This window comes from Lactuca sativa, chromosome 9 (genome assembly GCF_002870075.4).
Source record: "Lactuca sativa cultivar Salinas chromosome 9, Lsat_Salinas_v11, whole genome shotgun sequence".
Taxonomy (NCBI): Eukaryota; Viridiplantae; Streptophyta; class Magnoliopsida; order Asterales; family Asteraceae; genus Lactuca; species Lactuca sativa.
Genome location: NC_056631.2, coordinates 59636011 through 59660962, shown reverse-complemented (window position 1 = coordinate 59660962; position 24952 = coordinate 59636011). Strand labels below are relative to the sequence as shown.

Below are 24952 nucleotides of genomic sequence, written 5' to 3'. Positions count from 1 at the left end.
TCTTCGCCCCTGGTCCTCACTCGACTCGCTGAGTCAACCCTACACTCAACGGGTTATCACAGGTCGCGAATCGTGGGGCAACCCGACTCGACTCGTCGAGTCCCTTATGGGCTCGGCGAGTTCCTCCCATGAAAACACTCAAACGATCCTTTGAGGTCAGATCTGCTTCACGAACCAGTAGATCTAACCTCCTAACACTTGAAAGTTACGTAAAGGTTCAAACTTTACGTTCATGCAATGCTTATAAGACCAAAAATGGAGAAATAACCTTTAAAATGGGGTTCTACTCTCAAGGCTCACATGAAACCTCATAAAGCTGGAAGCTTGGGACCTTTTGGACCTCTCAAGGTCCAGATCTAGGGTTTCACTTAACAACACGGACTCATCGAATCCGGTCATTAATCCATACAGAATTCGCGATCCTGCTCGGCGTGTTTGAGCGCCTACTCGCCGAACCCCTCCCTAAATATCAAGATAAATACTTAAAATAAGATACCTGAGAATCCGAATGTTACAATATAATTGATAATCGATATCTACCGGGTTGAATTCAAGTGGATGGGATAAAGGATACCTAACGATTTGTTTATTTTGCAACTTGGATCCTAGACTTTGATAATTAATGTTTTTGTAAACTAAAAGGGTATTAATTAAAGAGTTTAAATATTGAAAATACTAAATGAATTTTGTTAAAATTTTGTAGTTAAATAATCCATTGTCATTACCATGAATTGTCATTTTTTTTTCTTTAAGGGTATTAATTATTAAAGAGTTTAAATATTGAAAATACTAAATGATATTTTCACTAAATGGTAGAGAAAATAATTATTTAGTAATTATACACTATGGTGTATGACATCCTTTCTAATGAATGTCTAAGATTTTGCACAAGATACGAAATCAAATTTATTAATAACTATAATAGTTTCAATTATATTTTACATGGTAAAGCACAATTCTGAAACTTTTGTTTAAGTTTTCAAATATAAATTTGAAATACAAATCAGTAAGAACTATCTAAAGCCTTAATGATAATAAAGCGAATTAAATCCTACTTAGAACACTATCATTTGTACCTTGAGTACAAACACCAACTAACTAGTAGATATAGCATTTTCTTCACAAGATTTTGTATGGAAAGGCTCCATCACTATCTTATTTAAATGTTTTATGGATTTAAATCCTATGGTGGACTAAAGCTTCTAAACCTAAAATCTACTAAATACATATTTGTATATAATATTCTAAATTTGGATCAGATTATTATATGCAAACCCACCAAGAATAAGTTTTCTTATTTATTTTATAGCCGAGTTAGTAGAAAGCAAACTTCTAGTGACAAAGAAAGTGAGAGGTATATGGAACTTGAAACAGCTCAAGAACCATAACCTGATGTAGCTACCGTTGATACTAGTTTTAAGAAGGATTGTTAAACTTGAATAATAGCTATTCACAAACAAATATTGTTCGTATTAGTGGTAGAAATTATCTATAACTTGAGAAATGTGGAACTCTCATTGGTGAGCTTTTCTTGATGTTTTTGTAAAATCCATCAAATACCAAGATGCTATGTTAGATTTCAAATCTGATTAATGACTTAGAGTCATGAACATGAGATATAATCCATGTATGATAATCAAGTATGGTCTTATTTAACATCCACCCTATAGCTAGGCTAGAAGGAGTAAGTGATTCTTCTAGAAAGAATACATTACATGGATAATTATACATATTTAAAGCAAGACTTGTTATAAAAGGATTTTCTAAGACTCATGTCATTGACTATGGTGTTTATCATACTCATCACATTGACTATGATCAAACCTTTTTCACAAGTAGCTATGATCCGATCAACAAGGATATTGTTTACTATAATTTCATATTGTCAATATGAAATATAGAAAATAGATTTCAAGAAAGACCGCTTTTCTTAATAGACATCTACTAGAAGATATATATATATAGAGATTAGCCTGGACGTTTTCTTAATCCATGTTATCCTAAAAAAATGTGTAAAGCTTGAGATCCACTTGTGGATATAAATCAAGTATATCATTGTTGTAATCATCATTTCAATATAAAACAACAAGATATGTTATTCTATCAAAATGAATAAAACATGTGTGTTTACTAAGAACTAGTGGGAGCAGAGTGACATTCCTAATCTTGTATGAATAAGATATACTTAATCAAAAGAAATTACATGCTGACCATGCCAGGCCTTTTCACCTTGACTCGTAATATGTTTCTAAAATGAAAGACTTAGAAAAGACAAGATACATTCTTGGAATGTAAAATCTATAGAGATAGATAAGATGAATGTTAAAAGTTTTATATCATTTTTCATATATTGACAATATCTTGAATGAGATCAAGATAGTGGATTCCTTTGGAGGAACCTAAGCATTGTCACATAGCATTGAATTTGAGTCAGAATCAAAAGGAACCTAGCTCATAGGTTTGAACTAGCTAAAATGATCTATATTCGATTTACTTGGCAAATGAATCCATCATTTATACCATATTATACATAAGACTTCGTATATAATCATGTTATGATCATATTATAATATTGTTGGATAAAGTGTCTAAGTCCATAACTATTTCTAGTATGTACTTGACCAGGTTTGGCATGGTCCATTTGGGTTGCATGGCATCATGCATTTGGATAAACTAAAATGAAGAGAAATAACACTTATGGTTTATTAATATATTATAAGTTCTAGTATATTAATAATATTATTTAATCAGTATTGATCCAGAATTAATTTAGAATTAATTAAGTGATCAAAAGATGACTAATTAAATATATGGGTTGATTATGTATATCATCCATAACTTATATTGTGAGCTAAAGTCTCCATGGATTATCAAGTTGGGCTAAGACCCATAGGATGCTTCTTGGATAATACGTGGAGGTTTAAACCCATGGGTCATGGAAATGAAGAGCCATGTTACATTAGGGTTTACATGGTGTAACCCTAAGTGTGACACACTATATAAAGAACATGATATCATCTAAAATCGGCTACACTAATAAAAAGAAGAGGGCTGGGCCGATTTTGAAGTGTTCTCCATTTTCTCAAAGTTATTCCAAAGCAGTTGGTGTTGTGTGAAACATTTGAGGCATCACACTTGGGGTGATAGGCTCTCAAGGTTTTCAAGGAATCAAATCAACTACAAGGTATGTAATTCTAACCATCTTATATGTTAAAAGTTCCCCATGTATGCTAGATAGGATTGTGAATCTTGGAAATCAAATTTTGCATGTATTTTAGACAAACATAGATCCAAGGTTTCCTAGGGTTGCATGTACACTTAGGAATGTTAGAATGCTCATAACCCATCAAATATACCCATTGAATACATGGTTAAGTTATCGGATGACTATAGGAACATTCTATGAGTACTTTAGAAGAACTAAGAGAATGTAAATGAGACAATTAGTTTGGAGTAAAAATCTTTATGTAAAGAGCTACATAAGATTTTGATTTCTAAACAAATATATATAATTATGAATTGTAATTGGATTTTGACTTAATTGTGAGATGAAGAGTAAGTTTAGTTGGAATGAGGTCCAAGCAAAACAATATGACACAATCTACTACAAAATGATAATACACTACTCTAGTAGTTGAAATCTAATATGATTGGATGAAGGAGTTCATTGAAAAGCTATGTTGATCTCTACCATTCAAGGATCACATAGAAATCTTTGTGAGTTCGAGAGTATACTTAGTCAAGCTAAGAGACTCTATGTCATGAAAGAACGCCAATCATATACTCCAAGATATTTAACTATACCTAGAGTAAATTCAAATATAGAGATAATAGTATCCATAGAATTCACACAAATTAAATTTAGTCGAACCCATTAATAAATTTCTTCTTTTGAGCTAACTATGAATGGTCAAACTTCAGCCGTAAGACTTTATTATTCTAGAAATGGGATTTTGATTTGGATTTAGTATTTCGATATTGGAACATTGTAACAACAACTATTATATAATGTTTTGATATACTGTGATATGATCATAGCATCAATACTTGTTGTGTTCTATATTAACATGTTTAATTCATGAATAATCTTATTATTCTAAAAGTTCATAGTCGGTTATAACTATAGGAGCAATTTATGAAGTAAGACTAATACAAATTGGGTTGGTTGAATTTCACCGGATGAAGGTAGGGAATGATTGGTAACCAAGTTTCATAGGTAATTGTTAGAGAACTTCTATTGAACTGGCCTGCATCAAGATCATCTCATGGATCGCTATCATGAATGATACTTGATTAAAAGGTACTATCTTTGTATACTTAACACCTAAGATACATAGTGGGACTTAAGCGTAGGAAGTATTGTGCTTTGATATGGCGAATGTTGAGAGAAAAACTTGAGTAACACACTTGAACAAACATTAGTACAAGTAATATTGCGGAATGAAGTTTAACTCTGAGGATCATAAAGCTCAACAATAATAAGTTAGAATTAGATAGGTAGGTGCGGAAATATAAATGACAACAAGTATTATAATCAAGAAGACACTTAAGCTGATTCTTAATGAGTATTACAAACAAACCAAGTTAGTAAGTGAGATCAAACTTAGCGATTAAGTCAAGACTGACTTTCTCCGAAGAGAGATTATGATCTTAATATATCTGTTTAAGTTTTGAAGATATTTGAGGATGAGAGAGTAAGATATGATATTCAAGATAGAGATAATCAATGTTGTATTCATTTAGAATGAGAGAACTCTATTTATAGAGTCTTGAAGATTACAAAGTCTAACCTGTCTAAGGTGGCCATGCAAGGCACACTGGGTAAAGTAATGTGAAGACATAAGATAATAGATAAAAGACTAAGACTAAGGTTTGATGACGATGACTGCGGATGCAGTTCTTGATTGTGGTTGAGATACTGACTGCGGATCTGGAAATGGCTTCGGATCTACCAAGTTTAATAGGGTCACTTTTATGCTTCAACAGTCAAACACTGGTCCTTAACCGAGCAGTTATAAAAGTCATTTTCAGGTATGGTATGAACTATGCAAGAGGCTTATGTAGTCAAGATGAGATTTGTTCCTCTTATGTGTTGAGAGTTAGATATCTAAGACGCCTTACCAAAAGTTGAACAACATATGAGATTGATTGTGATCTGTATCTCATGTTTAACATGATGTCTGAGACAAAGGGATAACTGATAAACTTACCTTATACACCAATTGTAGCTTTAAGCTTTTTGGTAATTGGGCGTTGATAGAAGGGCACATGTAATTTCCCAAAATAGCAATACTTTTTCATTTAAAAATCATTCAAACCATTCATTAATTGTTCAGAACCCATAACTAATCATATTATAAATCATCAGAGTAAAATTTATTTTCAAATGCGGAAACCATGAGGGGATGATGTTGTACCATCATGTCGGGACCTTCCCTAAACACCAACTGTAAGCATAAATCTTAGTGAGTTCCTCAAAATACCACATACTGCACATACAAGAGAAGCATATACTATGGGCCAAATCATAATCATATAACCATATCCTGCTATGGGCCAAACCATGGTCTTTCTATTCATTGCCAAGGGCCAAATCCCGGTCTTGCATACATATACTAGGGGTCAGATCTTGACCTTTCATATAAATGCCAAGGGCCAGATCCTGGTCTTTCATGCAAATGCTAGGGGCCGGATCCTGGTCTTCCATATAAATATCACAAGATATCTACCATTCTACAAAACAAGCAATAGGTCGACATTGGTGCCTTCGACCTATGCAACTAGTGAGGAAACTCACCTCAACTGTTGAAAATCAAATAAATTCTTGGGTTGTTGATCCAGGGAGTCTTCGCACTATACATCATTGGATAATACTTAATTAATACTTGGGCCACAAATATAACTGAAATTCCTAGATCAGTTGTCCAATAACTAAGGTAGAAGATCATTTTACCCTTCCATCTTTTCGCCCAATATCCGAGGCCCAACTCATTGGCACTAAAAAGCCCAATACAGACCAAAATCCCAGATGATACCCATAGCTCACTATGGCCCAAATTCAAAAGGGCCCAGTGTCTAAAAAAACTATTGACCCAACAAGGCCCATATGCCAAACGTCCAAAATCCAACATGGGCCCAAAACTAAAAGTGACCCAATACCATGAAAGTCTATGGTCCAACCTAATAAGCAAAACCCAAAGATTTGAGGCCTAAAAACAACCCTTCGTTGGATTGGGTTGTACGCCCTACGTACAAGCTTGTACACCCAACATACAAGCCCGGACAAGGTTTCTGGGGCTAGGTGCAATACGCACAACGTACACACCCAAACGCAAAACCTTTCATAAGGTTTTAATGCCTTAAGAGCTGACGTCCAAATTTCAGATCTGAGCTTACTAAGACCTCTAAGGCCATAAAGTTGCAAACTTTATGCCTTTGCATGGCTACAAAGAGCCCAACACCATAAACCTAACTTGTTTAATCCATTCAACCTCCGTAACTCTTCCATGGGGAAAAACAAGGTCCAAGCTTGCATTTTTATGACTTAAGATGCCTCGAAATGCCTAAAAGGACACCTTAAAGGCTTTGGAGTACCTTCTACTCACCAAGCTCTTGGATTTGGGACAAAAAGATGAAAATCAAGGCCTAACTAAGATCTAGTGAAACATAAACCAAGTTTGGGGCTTTATACCTCCAAATGGTGCACAATGAAGAGGAGATGTTGGATCCAAAGTCTTGAGAGAAAAGCTTACATCTTGAAGGTCCTTTTTCACAAACGAGGAAGCACACAACTCGTTCCAAAGGCTCAAAATGAATTGGGGTTTGCAAGGAGGGTAGATCTTGGGATGGAGGTTGATAAAGAGAAAGGTTTTGAACCACGTACACCCGGAGTACACGCAAAGTACTGGCACAGGACATAGTACGCTTAGCGTACTAAAGCGTACGCCCCGCGTACTCGAGCAACACCTAAAACTCATGGATTTTGACATCAGACACTCTTCTTGCAACAAATCAAAACTTAAGGGTCCAAAAGCAAACATGGAAAATAGATGTTACACACAAATTCATATATTGATGGGGGCAGTGAAATGTTGCTAAACGTTCACCACTGTCTATATCAGTCTAATATGAATGTTGTGCAAGTGGGAGATTGAAAGATCTAGTATGCTCAAGAATCGTATTAAAGTGATATTGTTAATCAACGTATGATACTAATGGGTCACACTAACAAAAACTAGATACAATTGATTATTTATTATAAATGGATTTTAATAAATATTCAATAAACCCTTATAATTAAATTGAAAATTATTTATTTCTAGAAAATAATAGTTTTCAATAGCAAGTTACATTGCATAATTCATATGTCATGAATTAATAAGTCGTGCATAACACTTTGGACTAGATAAATAATTTTGTCTTTTATCAAAAAGTTAAAGTTTATATTTTATAAACTTGTTTATAAAATTTATAAAACTTTGACTTTCTTTTATAAAACCTCTAACTAGTTTGGGTAGTTATATGTTTTTGATTATTTTATACAAAAGAAAGAAACATAGCTTATAGCTTATTTTAATCTAAGGAAATGTCATGAAAGCATGGGATTAAAATACTATAAAGTGGTATGGGTTGTCTAAAAGGCAAAAGATTTAAAAAAAGGCTTGGAACTCTTTCATTTGGCTTGACAAAAAACTTAAGATGCATTTGTGCATGCTTATTCTCTCACTTTTGTTCATCACTTAAGGAAGAACACTTGCTTATGCTCTCTTGGATCAAATACTTGGGTATTTGCTTCAAGCTTAAGAGATTAAGAGTTTTTAAAGAAGAACTAGCATTCTACATCAAGTTGAGTTCTTGGTGGTGTCTCTAAAGTTCATCATTCTTCATCAACTTCATAGCCTCCCAAGAGGACCCAAAGAACTATAAATGTTGTAATTTCTTTATTCTTTCTTTGGTTGGTGTTTAATATTTCTACAACTAGCAAGATGATCCTTAGTGGGTTTAACTTATTTATGTTATTCAAAATTTATTAGTCTTCCGTTACCTAAATCTTATGTTTTTGAAACTAGTTTTTGAATAAAAACCCCAACATAACGTTGTTTAGATACAAAGCTTTATTTTAAAAGATTATAAGTTTCTTTCTAAATGTTGAACATAATATGATCTAAAATAACATGATTCAAAATATTTATAATTCAAAACAAGTTATGATTCAACATGATTATGATCCTTAATTTATTGTGTTCTAAAAATAATTTGAGTAACATTTTATGATCATTATTCATATCCTTTATGATTCAAAAGTAAATGATTCAAAATATATAATGATCCAAAACTTATTTTTTAAACAAATATTTTATTTAATTGAATATATTATTGATCCAAAATTATTTTATTCAAATACAATATGATTCAAATACTATGATTCAAAATATTTTGATCTAAAAATAATATGATTCAAAAACACTATGAACGGAAAATATTATGATCTTTAATATTTTCTTATTTAAAACTTTTGTAATTGTTAAACATTAAAAACTCGAACCGATATTTAGTTTTAAAAAAATAAAAGGTAAAAACAAAAAATAAACAATAACACTAGTATCTTCAAATATGTACTAAATACAGTAAAAAACTAAGAGAAATGAATAAAAAGCGAAAAAAAGAAAAAAAAATATATTAAAAAAAAAACCAAAAAATTAAAAAACTTGAAAAATGAGTATATATATGTTTTAACTTTTTTTTTAAATTTGAAATAAAGAAACAAAAATAAATAATAAAACTCAGTTAAATGACGTTAAATCTAAAGAATGAATCATATGTTAATATGTCACATCCAAATATGGAGTTTGACCTTAGAGCCATTCACAAAATGGATTGTGAAGAATTATGCCACTGACGAAATACATCCACATATATTTCACCATTGTTGTTGAAAATGAGATACAGGAAGAAGGGAATCGTTGTTTATGTTAGTAAAATCCGCTTAAGTGTTAATCCAGTTATTTCAAATTGGCTGGGGATTAAAACCGTAACAAAGCCAATACTTCAGGACCATGTTTATAATTTCTGTAAATATTATAAAAAAGGGTTCATACGCCTTTTATCCAACCCTATTTGAAAATATACTCCATTACCACATACTACATGGACCATGGCCGGTACGGCCAGCCGGCGTTCACCACCGGCCACACAAGAGTCCATTTTAATTCAAGAATCCCTTCACTTGACTCGGAAGTACCCTTTTACATGAGTCAAGTACTAAACCCTGATGCACCACCACCTCATACTTTTCGTGACAACCCCACCGTCACTCCTCCACCACCCCCGCCTGCATACTCACCTCAAACGGGATGGAATGGCTTTAACAGCGGTATCAACCTGAACCATGGTACCACCAGTTATGCTCAGAGTACTACCATCCGATGGCCAAGACAAGAGACACTTGCACTTCTTGAGATCAGATCTCGACTTGACCCTTGTTTTAAAGAAGCCACGTCTTCAAACCATAAAGCCCCTTTGTGGGATGAAATCTCGAGGTATGTTAGCTACTTACGTCTTGTGAATCGATCCGTTCGGTTCATATCAGTTGTTGTCTCAACCACACTCTTGAATCTTTTTAATGACTTATTTTGTTCTCGCGATGTAGGATAATGAATGAAGATTATGGGTACCAGAGAAGTGGAAGAAAATGCAAAGAAAAGTTCGAAAATTTATACAAGTATTACAAGAAGACTAAAGAAGGCAAAGTTGGAAAACATGATGGTAAACACTATCGGTTTTTTCGTCAACTCGAATCCCTCTTTGGAGATCAACATGATCACCGAAGTATCAATAACAATATCCTTATTCATCCCAGCAGCCAATCGAATAATTCTTCTGAACATGGAACACCATCGTCAGAAAAGAACCGAAGTAATCGTAAGTTGAAAGAGAAGGAAATGATAGCTGTAATTGAAGAGTCAATGGAATCACAATTCTCGAAACTAATGGCTAAACAAGATGAATTTGGCAAAAAGATATTGTGTACGATCGAGCGTAAAGAGCATGAGAGGGAGGTCAGCAACGAAGAATGGCGAAAACAAGAGGTCGCTCGATTGGATCACGAATGCGAAGCTTGGGCTAGCCATGTAGCACGTATAGAGACTCGCGACGAGTGTTTACTCAATGCTTTACAAAACCTACTTAGGGTTAGATCGATTGGATCTAGTTACAGAAGCATGGTTCCTACGGAGAATTCTAAAGAAATTAATGGGTGTCTTGGTAATTATGAAAAACACAAAGATTGGATCGAAACTGAGATCTGTAGCTTGATTCGTATACGAACAGAGAAAGAATGCAGATTTCAAGATGTTAACCAAGAACATGGGGAGGGCCTTTGGCAGGAGGTAGCTTTCGAATTGTCTCTTTTGGGATACAGTAGAAGTGATAGCGAATGTAAGGAGATATGGGAAAAGATTTGTGTGGATTTTAACAAGACGAAGATGGTATGCGAGAGCATGAAGAAAGAGGATTCTTCAAGAACGAGCAACTCCATGGACGACAAGGAAGATCGTAATAGTTGTTTCAGCGCCACCGCAATGAACATTGACGGCGAGCGTTCGTGGGAAACTATGTAATATTCCAGGTGAGTTAAATCATGTATTTATGCAAGTGGAGTTAATGAATTTTTATCAAAATGAAAGGGGCATATATGAAACTTCTCTTTTTATATGTTACAAAACAAAACTTAAACATTTTTCCTACAAAACTTGAGCAATTTTTTCATTCAAGTCCTCAATCAAATAGCTTTCTATTGGGATTTAGAAGAATTTGTTTCAATGTGTCTCATATATGGTTTGTAATACGTAAGAAGTCGATCGATTTGATATATGATTTTTTAAGCGTCGTTTCTATTGTATATGCATGTATGTATATATGCATACATACGTGTTAATTTATACATACCTTATTACCTTTTATATAAAATACTGTAAAAATATAGCTTTCAATGATAAAGTCGGCATGTCTATATTTTTTCAATTCTATATTATATATAGGAAATAATATTTAAACTCTATAAGAACATATATACCATTAAATAAGAAAACTTGTAAATAAAACCATCAACCTTTGCAACTTCGTGAAGAAAGGAGGCCAAATTTGAACATATTTTGAACATATGCAACTATACCACTTCAAGTGTGCTAGAGATTTCATTATAAGTCCATATTCAAATTATTTAATAAAAAAGAATGCTGATGGTTAATTAGTTGGAAGTGAAATCCTAAAAGTTAGGTTTAAGATTCAAAACCATCCATACTACACTGACCGTTGGTACTCAATGATTTACGACTCTTTTGATGACGACCTCTGGGAAGATTACAATGTGTGATCACAAGTTGTATATTGAATTTGTAAGATGTCATATATTTCTAAACAAACTCTTCATCATAAAGAAAAAAAATATGGTTCAAGGTTGTCAAGATCCGAACCCTACACAAGATCGTTTTTGGTTGTGCAAGATCGTGATCGTAAGATCGAATTACGATCCTAAGATACCACCAAAAATAACAATTACATATTTAAAGCATGAAAAATAAGTCTCCATTAAACATAGTTTAAATTAATCTAAAGGGGTGCATCAAAAAATAACAGTTATATGTTTAAAACATTTGTTATATCAAATTGTCAAATACCATCCAATCTAATCTACCATAACAAATCGTAAATCAATATCATATCTCTCATCCAAATTCAAATCGTCTTCTTGTCCTAAATTTCTTCCCTCACCTGCACCTACAAAGAAAGAAAACACGACGTAAAACTAAAAACTATTAAAATCAATTTTAAAATTATACAATAAATGAGTAACAACTTACGTAATTGATCTCTTATAGCTCTTTCAAATAAGTACTCATCTCTATTACCATCATGTGCTTGCTACTTGACCTTGCACGTACCATCAAAAAGTTTGGTCCATTCTTCTTTTATATGATGATCAAAAGACACCTCTTCAGTAATCCACTCATCATCAGAACTAACATCATCAAGATTCAATGTTTCGAGTTCACTTACATCTTGCTCCTTTCCTTTCTTTTCTGCTCTTCCATTCAACTTTAACTTGTACATCACATAGACAAGATCATTCATCCTTTGTTGATGTAGTCAATTCCTTCTTTTAGAATGTACCTAAATCATTAATGAAATAACTGAAAAATTAGATAACATAATAAACTAGACTTAAATCATTAATTTTGTTACTTGTAAGTTGTCATTTCAAAAGCACTCCAATTCCTCTCACAGCCACATGAGGAATATGTCAAGCTCACTATTCTCATGGCAAAATTTCTCAACTCGGGTGTCTCAGCTCCATATGAATCCTACCAATCAAACAAACTTTTTTCCTTCCTTGTTAGCTTGGCTATACTAAGACCAAAAATCCCTCTTGCATTAGTGAATTGATCAAATTTAAGTTCAATCGTCTTTGTTAGGTTGTCATCACCACACATTCTTTCAAGGCACATATACAATCTAGTCTTGGTCCAAGCTGTATTCTCAAAATCATGGCTATATTGCATCATTGGATTCAAGAAATAACCTGCCACATGGATCGCCCTATTTTGGTGATTATACCATCTTTGATCAATAATTTCAAAAATACGTTTGTACCTAAAAAACACATACAAGTAAATATAATATAGTGGTTTTATTCTAATACCAATAAATATAAACAAAGAAATATGGAGCTGATTCAACATCTTTAAAACTTCCTTTAATCTCCTTTACAAAGACCATGTCTTGGTAAATAAACCCCATAGCTGGTTTAGAGTACGAATCAACACTACGAAGAGCCTTCATTATGGGATGCGCGACCCTAAGACAATCTGCAACTGATGGCCAAAATCTTGAAGTGTCCATAACTATATCCTTAATGTTCTTACCTAAATCTATTCTTTCATAGTTTGTAGTTAACCATTGTTCTGAGGTAAAAAATGAGATCAATGCACTTTTTAGTTCATGCAACCGACCAAGTGTAAGATAAGTAGTAGCAAATCGAGTTGCTTCCGGCCTTAGGAGCTCTTTCCCTTGTGTGAATTCTTTTAGTAAACAAATCAATCGTGGCATGTTATAAAAGAACCAATCATGACTTGTTATATGAAAATTTTATATAAAAATATGATAGTTACATATTATAAATGAAACTTGTTATCTTTCTTCCTTTTGTTATTGTCACTTTATGTTCTTCAATCCTTTTTTCAAAATCCTCCGACATGAGGTCAATGCAATGAGCTTCATATGGTGTCCAAATTAACTTCTTCCTCTTTTGCATCAACATTTTTGATATAGCTTTATAATTAGCTACATTATCATTCACCATCTAAACAATATTTTCCTCACCTATCATTTCCACAAATTCATCTAGCATTGCAAATACATGCTCCTTTGTCTTGATAATATTGGACATGTCAATTGAAGCTAAAAAAAATAGTTCATTTCGGACTATTCACAAGAAAATTGCAAATCGAACGATTATTCTATCGCTCCACCCATCATTCATGAATGTGCAGCCCGTTTTCTTCCACTCATTCTTGTAGTCTTCAAGTAAAGACTTGGTTTAATTGACTTCTTTTTCAATAAGGGAACTCATATTTCATGGAAAGATGGTGGCTTAAGCCCTCTCCCATATTCACCAATGAAGCTAATAATAGTAATTATGTGGTTTTAGTTTCATCAAACATTATAGGTAATTGGAATTTAGACAAGTATTCAAACGAATTTATCCTACATTCAAAGATACGTAAGGAGGTTCATAATTCAACCCATATAAGTTACTTTGATCCTTAACACAAAATATAGTGGGGGCCTAAGTGCTCCTATGGGGTTCAAAGCAACGCCCTAAAACCTAAATGATTTTAAAGGATTAAAAGTGTGCAACCCGAAGGAGTAAAAATACATATCCTATGAAGCTTTTGAAGCATATATATATATATATATATATATATATATATATATATATATATATATATATATATATATATATATATATATATATATATATATAGCTATACCCTAGAAGGCAGTTGTGTTTATAAAAAATTGTTTCCAACCATACATTACAAGAAGAAGAAGCTATGGCAACGACACCTATCCTTTTGACAAAATTCGTCGCTACAAGCAGGGCTATGTCGATAACCATTCTTGATGTTAACCCTTTGTATGAAACTTCTAGTATATGTGATTATAAGTCTTATCATTAGATTTAGACCCTTTAACTCTAAAGTTCTAAAAAGGTAAAAAAAAAATAAATAAATAAATAAAAACAACCTAATTTAAATTTACTCATTAACTCCCAATTTCGTGCTAAACCTAAAGTTGTTTTTCGATTGGATTTGATGCAAAACATACGACCAAACACTAATGCTCAAGTGCTTTCAAACACATATTTTATTCAATTTGAAGATTATGTTAAAGGCTTGCATTGAACATCTTATAGATGTTGTAGAGCTAAATTTAACATTATGGCCAACTTTCAAAAAATCAAAGATTAATAGTCAAATCATCTAATTAACCTAAATAATAAAATGATTTTCAAAAACCAAGGAAATCACGAGATTTAACAATTAATATAGGATATTTTAAACTTGAAAAAGAATCAAAATTGAGGAATTAAACAATATAAGGATGACGGTGGAAAAACCTCCTTTGGCATTTTGTTATGAGCTTTGGCATATATATATATATATATATATATATATATATATATATATATATATATATATATATATATATATATTGAGAGCTTTCCGACCATATATTGTATCTCTTATGGCGAACTGAAGGTGTTGGCATTCTTTCCACTATAAGTGTATTGTCAAATATATATGCAGTCATTGGTTTACTCTCCAAAAGGTCGTGATAAAGAGATTTAAATCACTAATATATATATATATATATATATATATATATATATATATATATATATATATATAGAGAGAGAGAGAGAGAGAGAGAGAGAGAGAAGTTATGTTGCACTTATATCAGATACACTAAAACTACCTTAAGATGCTCGACAAGGATAATAAATACATTTTAAGCTATGAGAGTGTTAGATATCGACTCTCATATCATTGTTATATATATATATATATATATATATATATATATATATATATATATATATATATATATATATATATATATATATATATATATATATAGAGAGAGAGAGAGAGAGAGAGAGAGAGAGAGAGATTATGTTGCACTTATATCAGATACACTAAAACTACCTTAAGATGCTCGACAAGGATAATAAATACATTTTAAGCTATGAGAGTGTTAGATATTTGACTCTCATATCATTGTTTTATATATATATATATATATATATATATATATATATATATAGAGAGAGAGAGAGAGAGAGAGAGAGGTTATGTTGTACTTATATCAGATACACTAAAACTACCTTAAAATGCTTGACAAGGATAATAAATACATTTTAAGCTATGAGAGTGTTAGATATTGACTCTCATATCATTGTTTTATATATATATATATATATATATATATATATATATATATATATATATATATATATATATATATATATATATATAGAGAGAGAGAGAGAGAGAGAGAGAGTTAGGTTTAAATGTTTTCACTATCTATTATGTGTGTGTTTTCATTGGTTTACATTCGAAAAGATTTTTATAGAGATTTAAAACTCCAAAATATATAACGTATAAGACAGTGTTATATTGATGTACTATGTACTAATACTTCTCCAAAAGATAAGGCTCGATAAACATAAATAAGTTATTGCTAACAATATATTGTTTTAGAGTTTGCACTTTTATTTTTTTGTCTTTTGTTACATACTTTCACATGCTTTGAGTTTTTATCATAATATATATATATATATATATATATATATATATATATATATATATATATATATATATATATATATATATATATATATATATATATATATATATATATTAGGGGACTTTTGTTATGATGAAATACAATAAATAACATATAATGAAATGACCAAAATAATATAATAATTCATTACCTTTTACTGTCGTATTTGATTAGCTCGAAAAAAAAAAACGAATCATACAACCATTTTGTTTGTTACTTATAAATGAAATAAAGTAAATAAACTTTAAAATGACAAATAAAGAAAAAGTATATTAATTTATAAAATTAAACTTCTACCAAATTAATATATAACATTAAAGATGTTGCATGAAAGAGTATTTTATATAATTTAAACTATAAGCCATATGTATTCTAAGTAGTTAAAAAGAATTATTTGTCATATAAAAACTTGTTTACAAAATTAAAAATACCATAAAATCTTTTTATGTGATTATAATAAAAAAATACTTTTATTTATTTATTGAAAAATAAAAAATAAAGTAAGTAGAATTTCTTTTATAAAGATTAATAATTACCAAGTAGTGTATGGAAGTGATCTAAAGTTATAATATATAACATTTCAATCACCGAAAGATTAAAAAAAAAAAAGAAAAAAAAAACTATCATATGGATTAAAAATAAACCCTTGAGAAAACAATTGTAATAAAACGGGGTTTTAAATCTTTTAAGTTGCGGCTAGAGTTTATTAATCATCCTCCCTAATAAATAAAGATTCTTTTGTCACATGTCACATTCTCATTTATTTTGCCACATGTAATTTTGTGGTTATTTCATATTAATTTTTATTCCACGTGTCATTTTATAGTTTTTTCATTTTATTTAATTGTAGATAGTATTTATATTTAATAATAGGGATTTTCTAACATGTGCCCTAAGGCATATATAATAAACATTAATTATAACAAATATTACCATAATTAAATATAAAGATTATTACCATAATTAAATATGAGATATAATAATAATTTCCATAATAAATGCATTTCATATTTAATTATGATAATATTTTTTCATAATTAATGTTTATTATATGTGCCCTTAGGGCACATATTAGAAAATCCCTTAATAATAAATGCATATCAATTTCATTAATAAACTTTCCTTCTAATTTCAAAATTACCATATTAAAGATTCATTAATTTTCTTTATTTATTTATCTAAATCTAAATTATTTGTTTAAATTTAAAAGTGAAAAAAAAACACTTTAACATTTATAATTCAATATTTTCTTGGTTCTCTTATAAATTCATACTTTTCAAATGTTTAGAATTTTGTATTTACATTTTTTTTAATAAACTTATGTAATACATAAAGTTTTTTTTTTACACTTGTCACATTCTCATTCAATTTGTCAAATGTTGTTATTTTGAATTAATTTTTTTCCACATGTCATTTATGATTTTTTTTAAATTTCGTATAATATTTTAATTTAAAAATTGCATAAATATAGTAATAAATGGATATCAATTTCATTAATGAACTTACATTTTAATTTCAAAATTCTCAAAATTAAAGTTCATTTTCTTTATTTAAATTATTTGTTTAAATTTAAAATATAAAAAAATATTTCTATTATAATAAATCATTATTTTTCTTATTTTCTTATAAATTGAAAATTTTCAAATATTTTAACATTTATATTTAACTTTTTTGTTTAAATTAACCAATCTAATATATGAGTCTCACAGCTAATCTTATATGTACGAATGACTTTTTTTACACAACAAACTAATGCAAAATGTTAAAAGGTTATTTTTGACCGAGCAAACTGATACAAATTGTTATCTCCTACAAAAGAAAAAACATCATAAATGGTCATGTGGTTTCCCAAAATTTGAAGTTTAATCCCCGTGGTTTAAAAACGTCATAGATGGTCCCTGTGGTTTCAAAACTTTTGACGATTGGTCCTTATTGCTAACTCCGTTAAGTTTTGTCCGTTAACTAAATGACATTTTCGTCATTTCACTACCACATGGACCATTTATGATGTTTTCTCTCTTTTACTTTAAATTACATACTATTATTTAATATATATAAAATCTCTTTCTTTACCTGCAAATCAAAATCTCACAAAAGATAAAAACAAATATGTTGGATTAGTGTCAAAGTCCATTACTATTTTGGTATGTACTTGACCCGATGGTGCATGGTCCTTTTGGGTTGCCTTCACCAAAGCAACTTGATTGGAGAAATAAATAGAAAGAGAGGTTATTATGATTTATTAATATGTTATAAGAATAATATATTAAAGGAGAAATCATATTTGTTTAATTAATATTGGTCAATAATTAATTAAGAATTAATTTTGTGATCAAGTGTAATTAATTAAACTAGAGGGGCTGAATTGTAATTATGTGATAGTTACAAAATAAGGTAAGGATTATCTTAAATATAGGGTGAATGAATTTAAGGTGATAATGCCTTAGAATTCGACTAGGATAAGGGTTTCTAAGACTTATCTTATGGTTGCTTGGTGGGCAAGCAACTAGATAAGGATAAGGACTAAAACTCTAATCTTTACACCTATATAAACCCCTTAAGGCTCATGAATTCGTCTAAGCCTTCCCAAGAAGTCCTAAGGATGAATTCCTACCTCTCTCCTCTCTCTTTATACCTTCTCCATTTGCTCTTGGTGTTTGTAAGCCATTAGAGGAGTGACACTTGTGACTCTAAGCCTTCCAAAGTCAATTCAAGGAGGAATTGGGATTGTTATTACTACATAACAATCAAGGTAATATCTTAAACCTAATTATATGTTAATATTGATTTCCATATGCTAGAATTAGGGTTTATAGTCTTGGATTCAAAGCATGTACAATAGAAAAACCTAGATCCAAGCATTATGGTTTGTATAAGCACATAGGATGTCTTATGACCAAAACTCATCAGTGGTATCAGAGCCTTGACTGGTTTCTATTGTATTGATGCTTGATATGTTTGAAAAATTCGATTTTTGGTGTTCTGCTTGATGGACTCAGTGAGTCCAACTGTGGACTTGGCGAGTTGCCCCTACTCGGCGAGTTCCAGAGGGTGACTCGGCGAGTCGGTGCGTCAGACAGAGGTATATTCGGGATTTCTTGCTGTTTTTGATTATGGATAGTTACCTTATCATATTAGATCAATATTAATCCAATTTTATGATATATTTGACTATATTCTTGATCTAATTGAAGATATTTATCAATTAATAAGATAATTGTTTCCTTATGTGATAATTAATTAATTATTTTGACTTAATTGGTAAATTGTTTGCAAGAAATCATTAAATAAATCAAATATGGATAATTATGTAATTAAATGTTAATTTAGATTATTTGTTATTTGATCCTTGTGCTTTGAAAAAGTTTCATATTTTCCCCTTAGGTTTTATAGTTTAAATTTGAACCCAAAAGTTTTGTTGTTTTGAAATTTAAATAGTTAAAACCCTAATGTTTTGAAAAAGGTTTCAAAACTTGCCCTCAAGTTTTGGAATTTAAATTTTGATTAATAGTTTAATTTTGATGTATATTTAAATTCTAAACCCTAATGTGTTGAAATGTTTCAAAACTTGCCCTCAAGTTTTGGAATTTAAAAGTTTAATTAGAAATGTTAAATTCTAAAACTCTAATATAGTTTTGAAAAAAGTTCAAATCACACCCTTATGGTTTTATTAATTAATTAAGGTGTATAATTAAAAGAAGTTTAATAAATCCATAAAATTTTAGGTTTACAATTTAATTGAATTAAAAGTATAATTGTTAAATTGAACCACCTAATATTTTAAAAGTGTAAAATATACCCTATACTATATATATAACTTTAAAAGTCTAACATTATATATATGTATGAGTAAAAGTCAGTATTACCGTTAGTAGGCCTCATTCACGAAGCTGGTCTATAAGGGGTGTTTAAGGAAATTGCCTATAAAATAGCGATTGAGTGGGTATCCACTCTTACCCACCGCACTTTTGACTAGTGGAGGGTCGTTAGCCGAACGGTAGGATGGGAAAAAACCTTCCATTATAAGTATAATGAATTATTAAAGTAACTAAATGTTTTCATAAAAATTCTCAATCTTAGTTACTTAGGCAAAAGTGAATTGATGCAATTCCATGAAATTACACTTTGTGTCGTTGCGAAGACGTTAGTGGAGCGTGTGTGGTTTACCGGCACACTAAATGGTTCTAAGCAAAGGTAGCAAAGGGTGACTCAATGTTTGTCATAGTTCGGTGGAACGTGTGTGGTTTACCGGCACATCGAATAGGTGACTGTAACATGTGAGGGCACCATGTAAGTTTGCATGGTTATTCACACCCACTTTGTGATCCTCGGCATCCCAGTCACAAACAAGAGGGGCAAATCGAGATTTAAACATGCCATTGAAAGTTCAATGAATCTCAAAGGATCTAGGAGTTTTCATAGATTTAAAACTTAAATTTCTTTTTCGTTTTTCGTGGTGGAAATTAGTGAATTGTCATTCACTTACCTTCAAATATTCTTCAATTAGGGTTATGGCATCCCTCTCCCGAGTTGTAGAATATTGTGTTGGGTCCTAGCCTTAGTATCTCATTTGGGTGATTTACTAAGGACTCAAATCAATCAACTAACTTGAATTTGTTTTTCTCCCGTTTTGTAGATGTCAAAGTTTGACAACTATGGTCTTCCCAAATCCTGTGGAACAAGCATTCCACATGAAGATGATATTCCACGATTCGATCGAAGAACAAGAGATCATGCTTCACTTCCTCCTCCTCTTCCAATTATTCTCCCTAACCCACAAGTTCAAAGGCTTGAAAAATTCAAGATCACTCAAGCCCTTTTGGCAAGTAAACATAAAGAAGGAAAGTCCGTGTGTGCACACGTCCCAGGGATGAAGTCACACATTGATAGGTTAAGAATGTTGGGATCCGTTGTCTGTGAGGAAATGTCTGTTGATTGGCAACGAAAGACATGCTATGATCGAAAATTTTGATCATAAGAGAAAGGCAATGTCTGAAGTAGTTCCATGTGTTGTTCCAAAAGAGTCGATTTGTTTTTATTGCCAAGAGAAGGGGCATTGGAGACGAAGCTGCCCTATTTACCTAAGAGATCTAAGAGATGGGAGAGTCGAAACGTATGGCTCTGCTTTAGGTAAAATCCATTGACTAACTCTTTTAAGCTTCTATTCTAGATTCTTAATACATAATGTGATAAGATTACAATTGATGTTTTGTAGGATCGAAGAAAAGGAAGGAAGCTTAAGGGAAGAAGTGAGCAGAATCTAACCGTGAAAGAATGGATTTCGATTGCATTTCTTGAAGATTAGATTCTTGAGCTACTACTTAGAGTTAGAATTAGATTGCTAAGAAAGATGTATTAGCATCAGTTTTTCAATGAATTGCATTGTAAGGACAAATTTTTTCCGCAATAAAATAAATTTTGATTTTAAATTTTACTTATCCTTACAATGGCGTGTATGAAAAATTGATGTTAAAATGTTTCTATAATGGATTTGGTCCTTATTATGTTATTTATGGAAAATCGAGAATTTACCAAATAGGGAGAGTTTCTCATCGCCCAAATTTCAATTGGACAGAAATTTGGAATCAAGCAACTTGGTTGCACGATGAATGTGAAATTTCATATTTGGAAATTAGACAAATTCATCGACAAAGTGTCAAGTGAAGGACTAGGAGATCGAGCACACAAAGTTGCGTGTTGATAAAGTCCACCATAAGAGTAACAAAGATATTCGTCATGATTTACTAAAGGTTTAGTAAATATGATTATACTTATAAGATTAAGTGTAATTCTGAATTGATTGAAAAGGTTTAATCAATAGTAGAACGAATAACAAGAATCAAGTAGGCAGAGAGAAAAAAGTTTCTCCATTCTAAGAAGAAGGGAGAGTACCTTTTATGCTTTATGATAGGTCTTAATGATTAAGAACCATATCTCAATTGATCCTCTAAGTGAGTCTTGGTATAATTGTATGTCCAAGAAGAGGAATCAAAGATTGAAGAAATGGTCAAATCAAGAAGTCAATCATACTTCGTTCCAAAATAAGTCTTAGAGTTAAGATTGTGACAATGAGTGAAAAGTATTAAGAAGGTTTATAACATTCATCAAATATGGAAAGTTGTGATGTCTTGGATAAGACAAAGACCAACTAAGACCAATTTATGAAGGGTTTTGATAAAAACTACACTAACTCTTGAATATTTGTTTGTCAATAAATGTTTTGACAAGAGAATCTTATATGTCAAGGAGTAAGTGGGAGTTTTAATGGTCTTGAAAGGTTTCAAGAACAAATCAAATAGACCTTATCAATCATCACTAGCACACGAGTTGAGGTTTACAACCTATCGTGAAGACATTATTTTGTTTCTGTGCCAATCCAGTCAAGTTAATTATGCATGTGAGTCCTATGAGTTCTCATTTAAATTCATAAAAGGCAAGGAACTTGATCAATGGAAAGTGCATTGATAAGAAAAGGTAAGCTGCTTAACTACTTGGAAGACATGGTGGGCAGTTGTGCTACCATAAGGCAAGAAATTAAGATTAAGAAAGTTCGGTCCATATGAGTTTGAATTTGTCGTAAACTTTGGTTTTAACAAATTCACATGGATAGGAACACATACACCGTTTAAATCTAAGTGTCATAAGATTTCCTCCTTCATAAAAATGATTGTGAGGAAATGCTTTCACTAAGAAAGATTTTAAGAAGATAGTGATTGTAAAATTGCATTCTCGAATTCGATTATGGTTACGGTATCCCTTTCCATAATTTGAATTGTGAGGTTTGGCAATTAGTCTTAAGTGTTTAGACACACATATGAACTATCGAAGGCAAAGGTGTATAAGTTCAAAAAGCCTTGATAAAAGATTATCAAAGCATTAAGTATTAGAAACATGAACTTAAAAATTCAATAAGTATTGATTTTTGAAAGTTAAGATGTTTATGAATACATGTCGAAGCTAGTGGGAGCATAAGTGTTATGTTTTATAATAATCATCATGATAGTGGGAGCATAAATGTTATGATTGTATGATTATTAAGGCACGTATTGCAAAGTTGGCAATATTAATTATAGAAAACAAGAGTCATACTTTGCAAATAAAACATTATGGGAGAGAATATTATGCTTCATTTCAAATCTAAAGGATTAGGTTGAGAAATGTTAATAAACTTAGTCAAGGGTACATAGTGTGTTCTTAAAATTTCGATTATGATTACGACATTCCTCTTCACAATTCGAATTTTGAGAACATAGCAAATAAAACATTATGCGTCGTGTCCCATACGCTTCGGGTATAGGATCGATTGCAAATGCTTTAATGTTTGACCATTCTAAAATTTTCCAAATGTCTAGCGCATTTAGAGGGAAAAAGGACTAGAATCGGTTTTGACTAAAATAATTAAACAACTATCAAAGGACAATCCAAAGTTCGACGAGGATTGGTTGCTTGTGAGTGGTTGGAAGTATAGTATTGGAAGATATGGAAATGTTTACATATTGGATGGACCATATCGACATCATTACGAATAGATAAGATTCTATTAAGAATGAGTTGTCATATGGAAAATATGGAAGCGTGTCCATATTGGGAATTGAATATTGAAAAATCTATGTCTAGATTAGAAGCCTTTATGCAAAAGGATGTTCAAAGGAATGTACTTTGAGTAAGATACATCATATCTAAGGAATTGTCTTGTAACAATCTCCGATAGAGGACTTTGTAATATCATTGGCAATAGTCTTTGTGACTTTGGTGCAGTGACATTACGAAAGGATAGTTGCATAGAATGTTAGAATCTAGCATATTCTATAAGTAGCAAGAATTTGATATTCTTTCACTTATGGAAAAGGATTTGGAGTTGTGAAATGAGAATGATTGGAAATGTGTTCAATGTGATCTATTTCACAAAGTAAGAACCATAGGTAAACATTGTGTGCATGCTAGGAGCATGGGACAAGTGTTGTAATTCAAGTAAGAAGTTGATTAACCGAAACGACAAATAATGAGTAATCAATATGGTGATAAATAAAAGGCGTTTTATTTATACTCAAAGGTTTGAGGCCATATGGGATTAGTATTATTCTTGTGTTTCACCTTTGCATGTTTTGACTTCCAGAATAATTGAGTTTATTAAGAATAATCGAATTATTCGAACGGGCCACAGTCGTTCATATGTTGGAAGTAGGTATGAATGAAGATTGTCGTGAATTGGTGTGTGGATTGTCTAAAGAGCATTAGACATAAGCAAATGTTTGCTGCAACGTTCATGAGTGCTTATGAATATGACTTCAGCATTGGATTAAACCCACGCTCACTTAGATCACTCCATGAATTGTATCACGAGTGATTGGTGAGACGATAACATCTTATATTCTTGAAACCGAGATGTGTGAGTTGTATCTTGCGAATCGGTTGCACATTGATAATATGTAAACGCACTAGTAACTTGGTGTTATAAAACATATTGTTGTGTGTGATTCGGTGCGTGAGTGCAAGCAAGCATTGTATCAAAGTTTATCCATTCCTTTTATTCAAAGTAGGATAAAAGCGATATCTTTGGGCCCCTCGATGGTTTAGTGATGACAAACGTAAATGCTCGGCCGGGCTAGGGCTAATTTGATTTGTTCAATTAGTCAGTCGTCATAAATCAGAAATCGAGAAGTAGTACAAAGAGAATAATTTGAAATCATATCTCATATGATATCTAGAATGGAGGAATATATGATCCCTTATCTAAGGACACGCGTATCTGATAGGATCAGAGTTGACAGCGGCTTTGGAAAGCTACGATTGTAGATCGGGATCCGAAGTCATACGCAAAATACTTGTTAGACTTATCCAAGTGGGAGACTGTTGGATTAGTGTCTAAGTCCATAACTATTTTGGGATGTACTTGACCCGATGGTGCATGGTCCTTTTGGGTTGCCTTCACCAAAGCAACTTGATTTGAGAAATAAATAGAGAGAGAGAGAGGTTATTATGATTTATTAATATGTTATAAGAATAATATATTAAAGGATAAATCATATTTGTTTAATTAATA

At 31.5% G+C, this 24952-nt stretch overlaps 2 protein-coding genes across 2 annotated transcripts; one reads left to right on the top strand and one right to left on the bottom strand.

Annotated features, from left to right (window-relative positions):
* Positions 1 to 9100: 9100 nt before the first annotated feature.
* Positions 9101 to 10772, top strand: LOC111903050 (trihelix transcription factor PTL). Its single transcript, XM_023898847.3, has 2 exons — positions 9101 to 9539; positions 9650 to 10772. Exons 1-2 carry the CDS (start codon positions 9148 to 9150, stop codon positions 10617 to 10619), a joined length of 1362 nt encoding a protein of 453 aa, XP_023754615.1. The 5' UTR covers positions 9101 to 9147; the 3' UTR covers positions 10620 to 10772.
* Positions 10773 to 12128: 1356 nt separating this feature from the next.
* LOC111903073 (uncharacterized) lies at positions 12129 to 13360 on the bottom strand. The gene is made up of 4 exons (XM_023898867.1): positions 13186 to 13360; positions 12701 to 13079; positions 12367 to 12651; positions 12129 to 12171 (listed from the first exon to the last, which is right to left on the bottom strand). Exons 1-4 carry the CDS (start codon positions 13358 to 13360, stop codon positions 12129 to 12131), a joined length of 882 nt encoding a protein of 293 aa, XP_023754635.1.
* Between the last annotated feature and the right edge of the window lie 11592 nt (positions 13361 to 24952).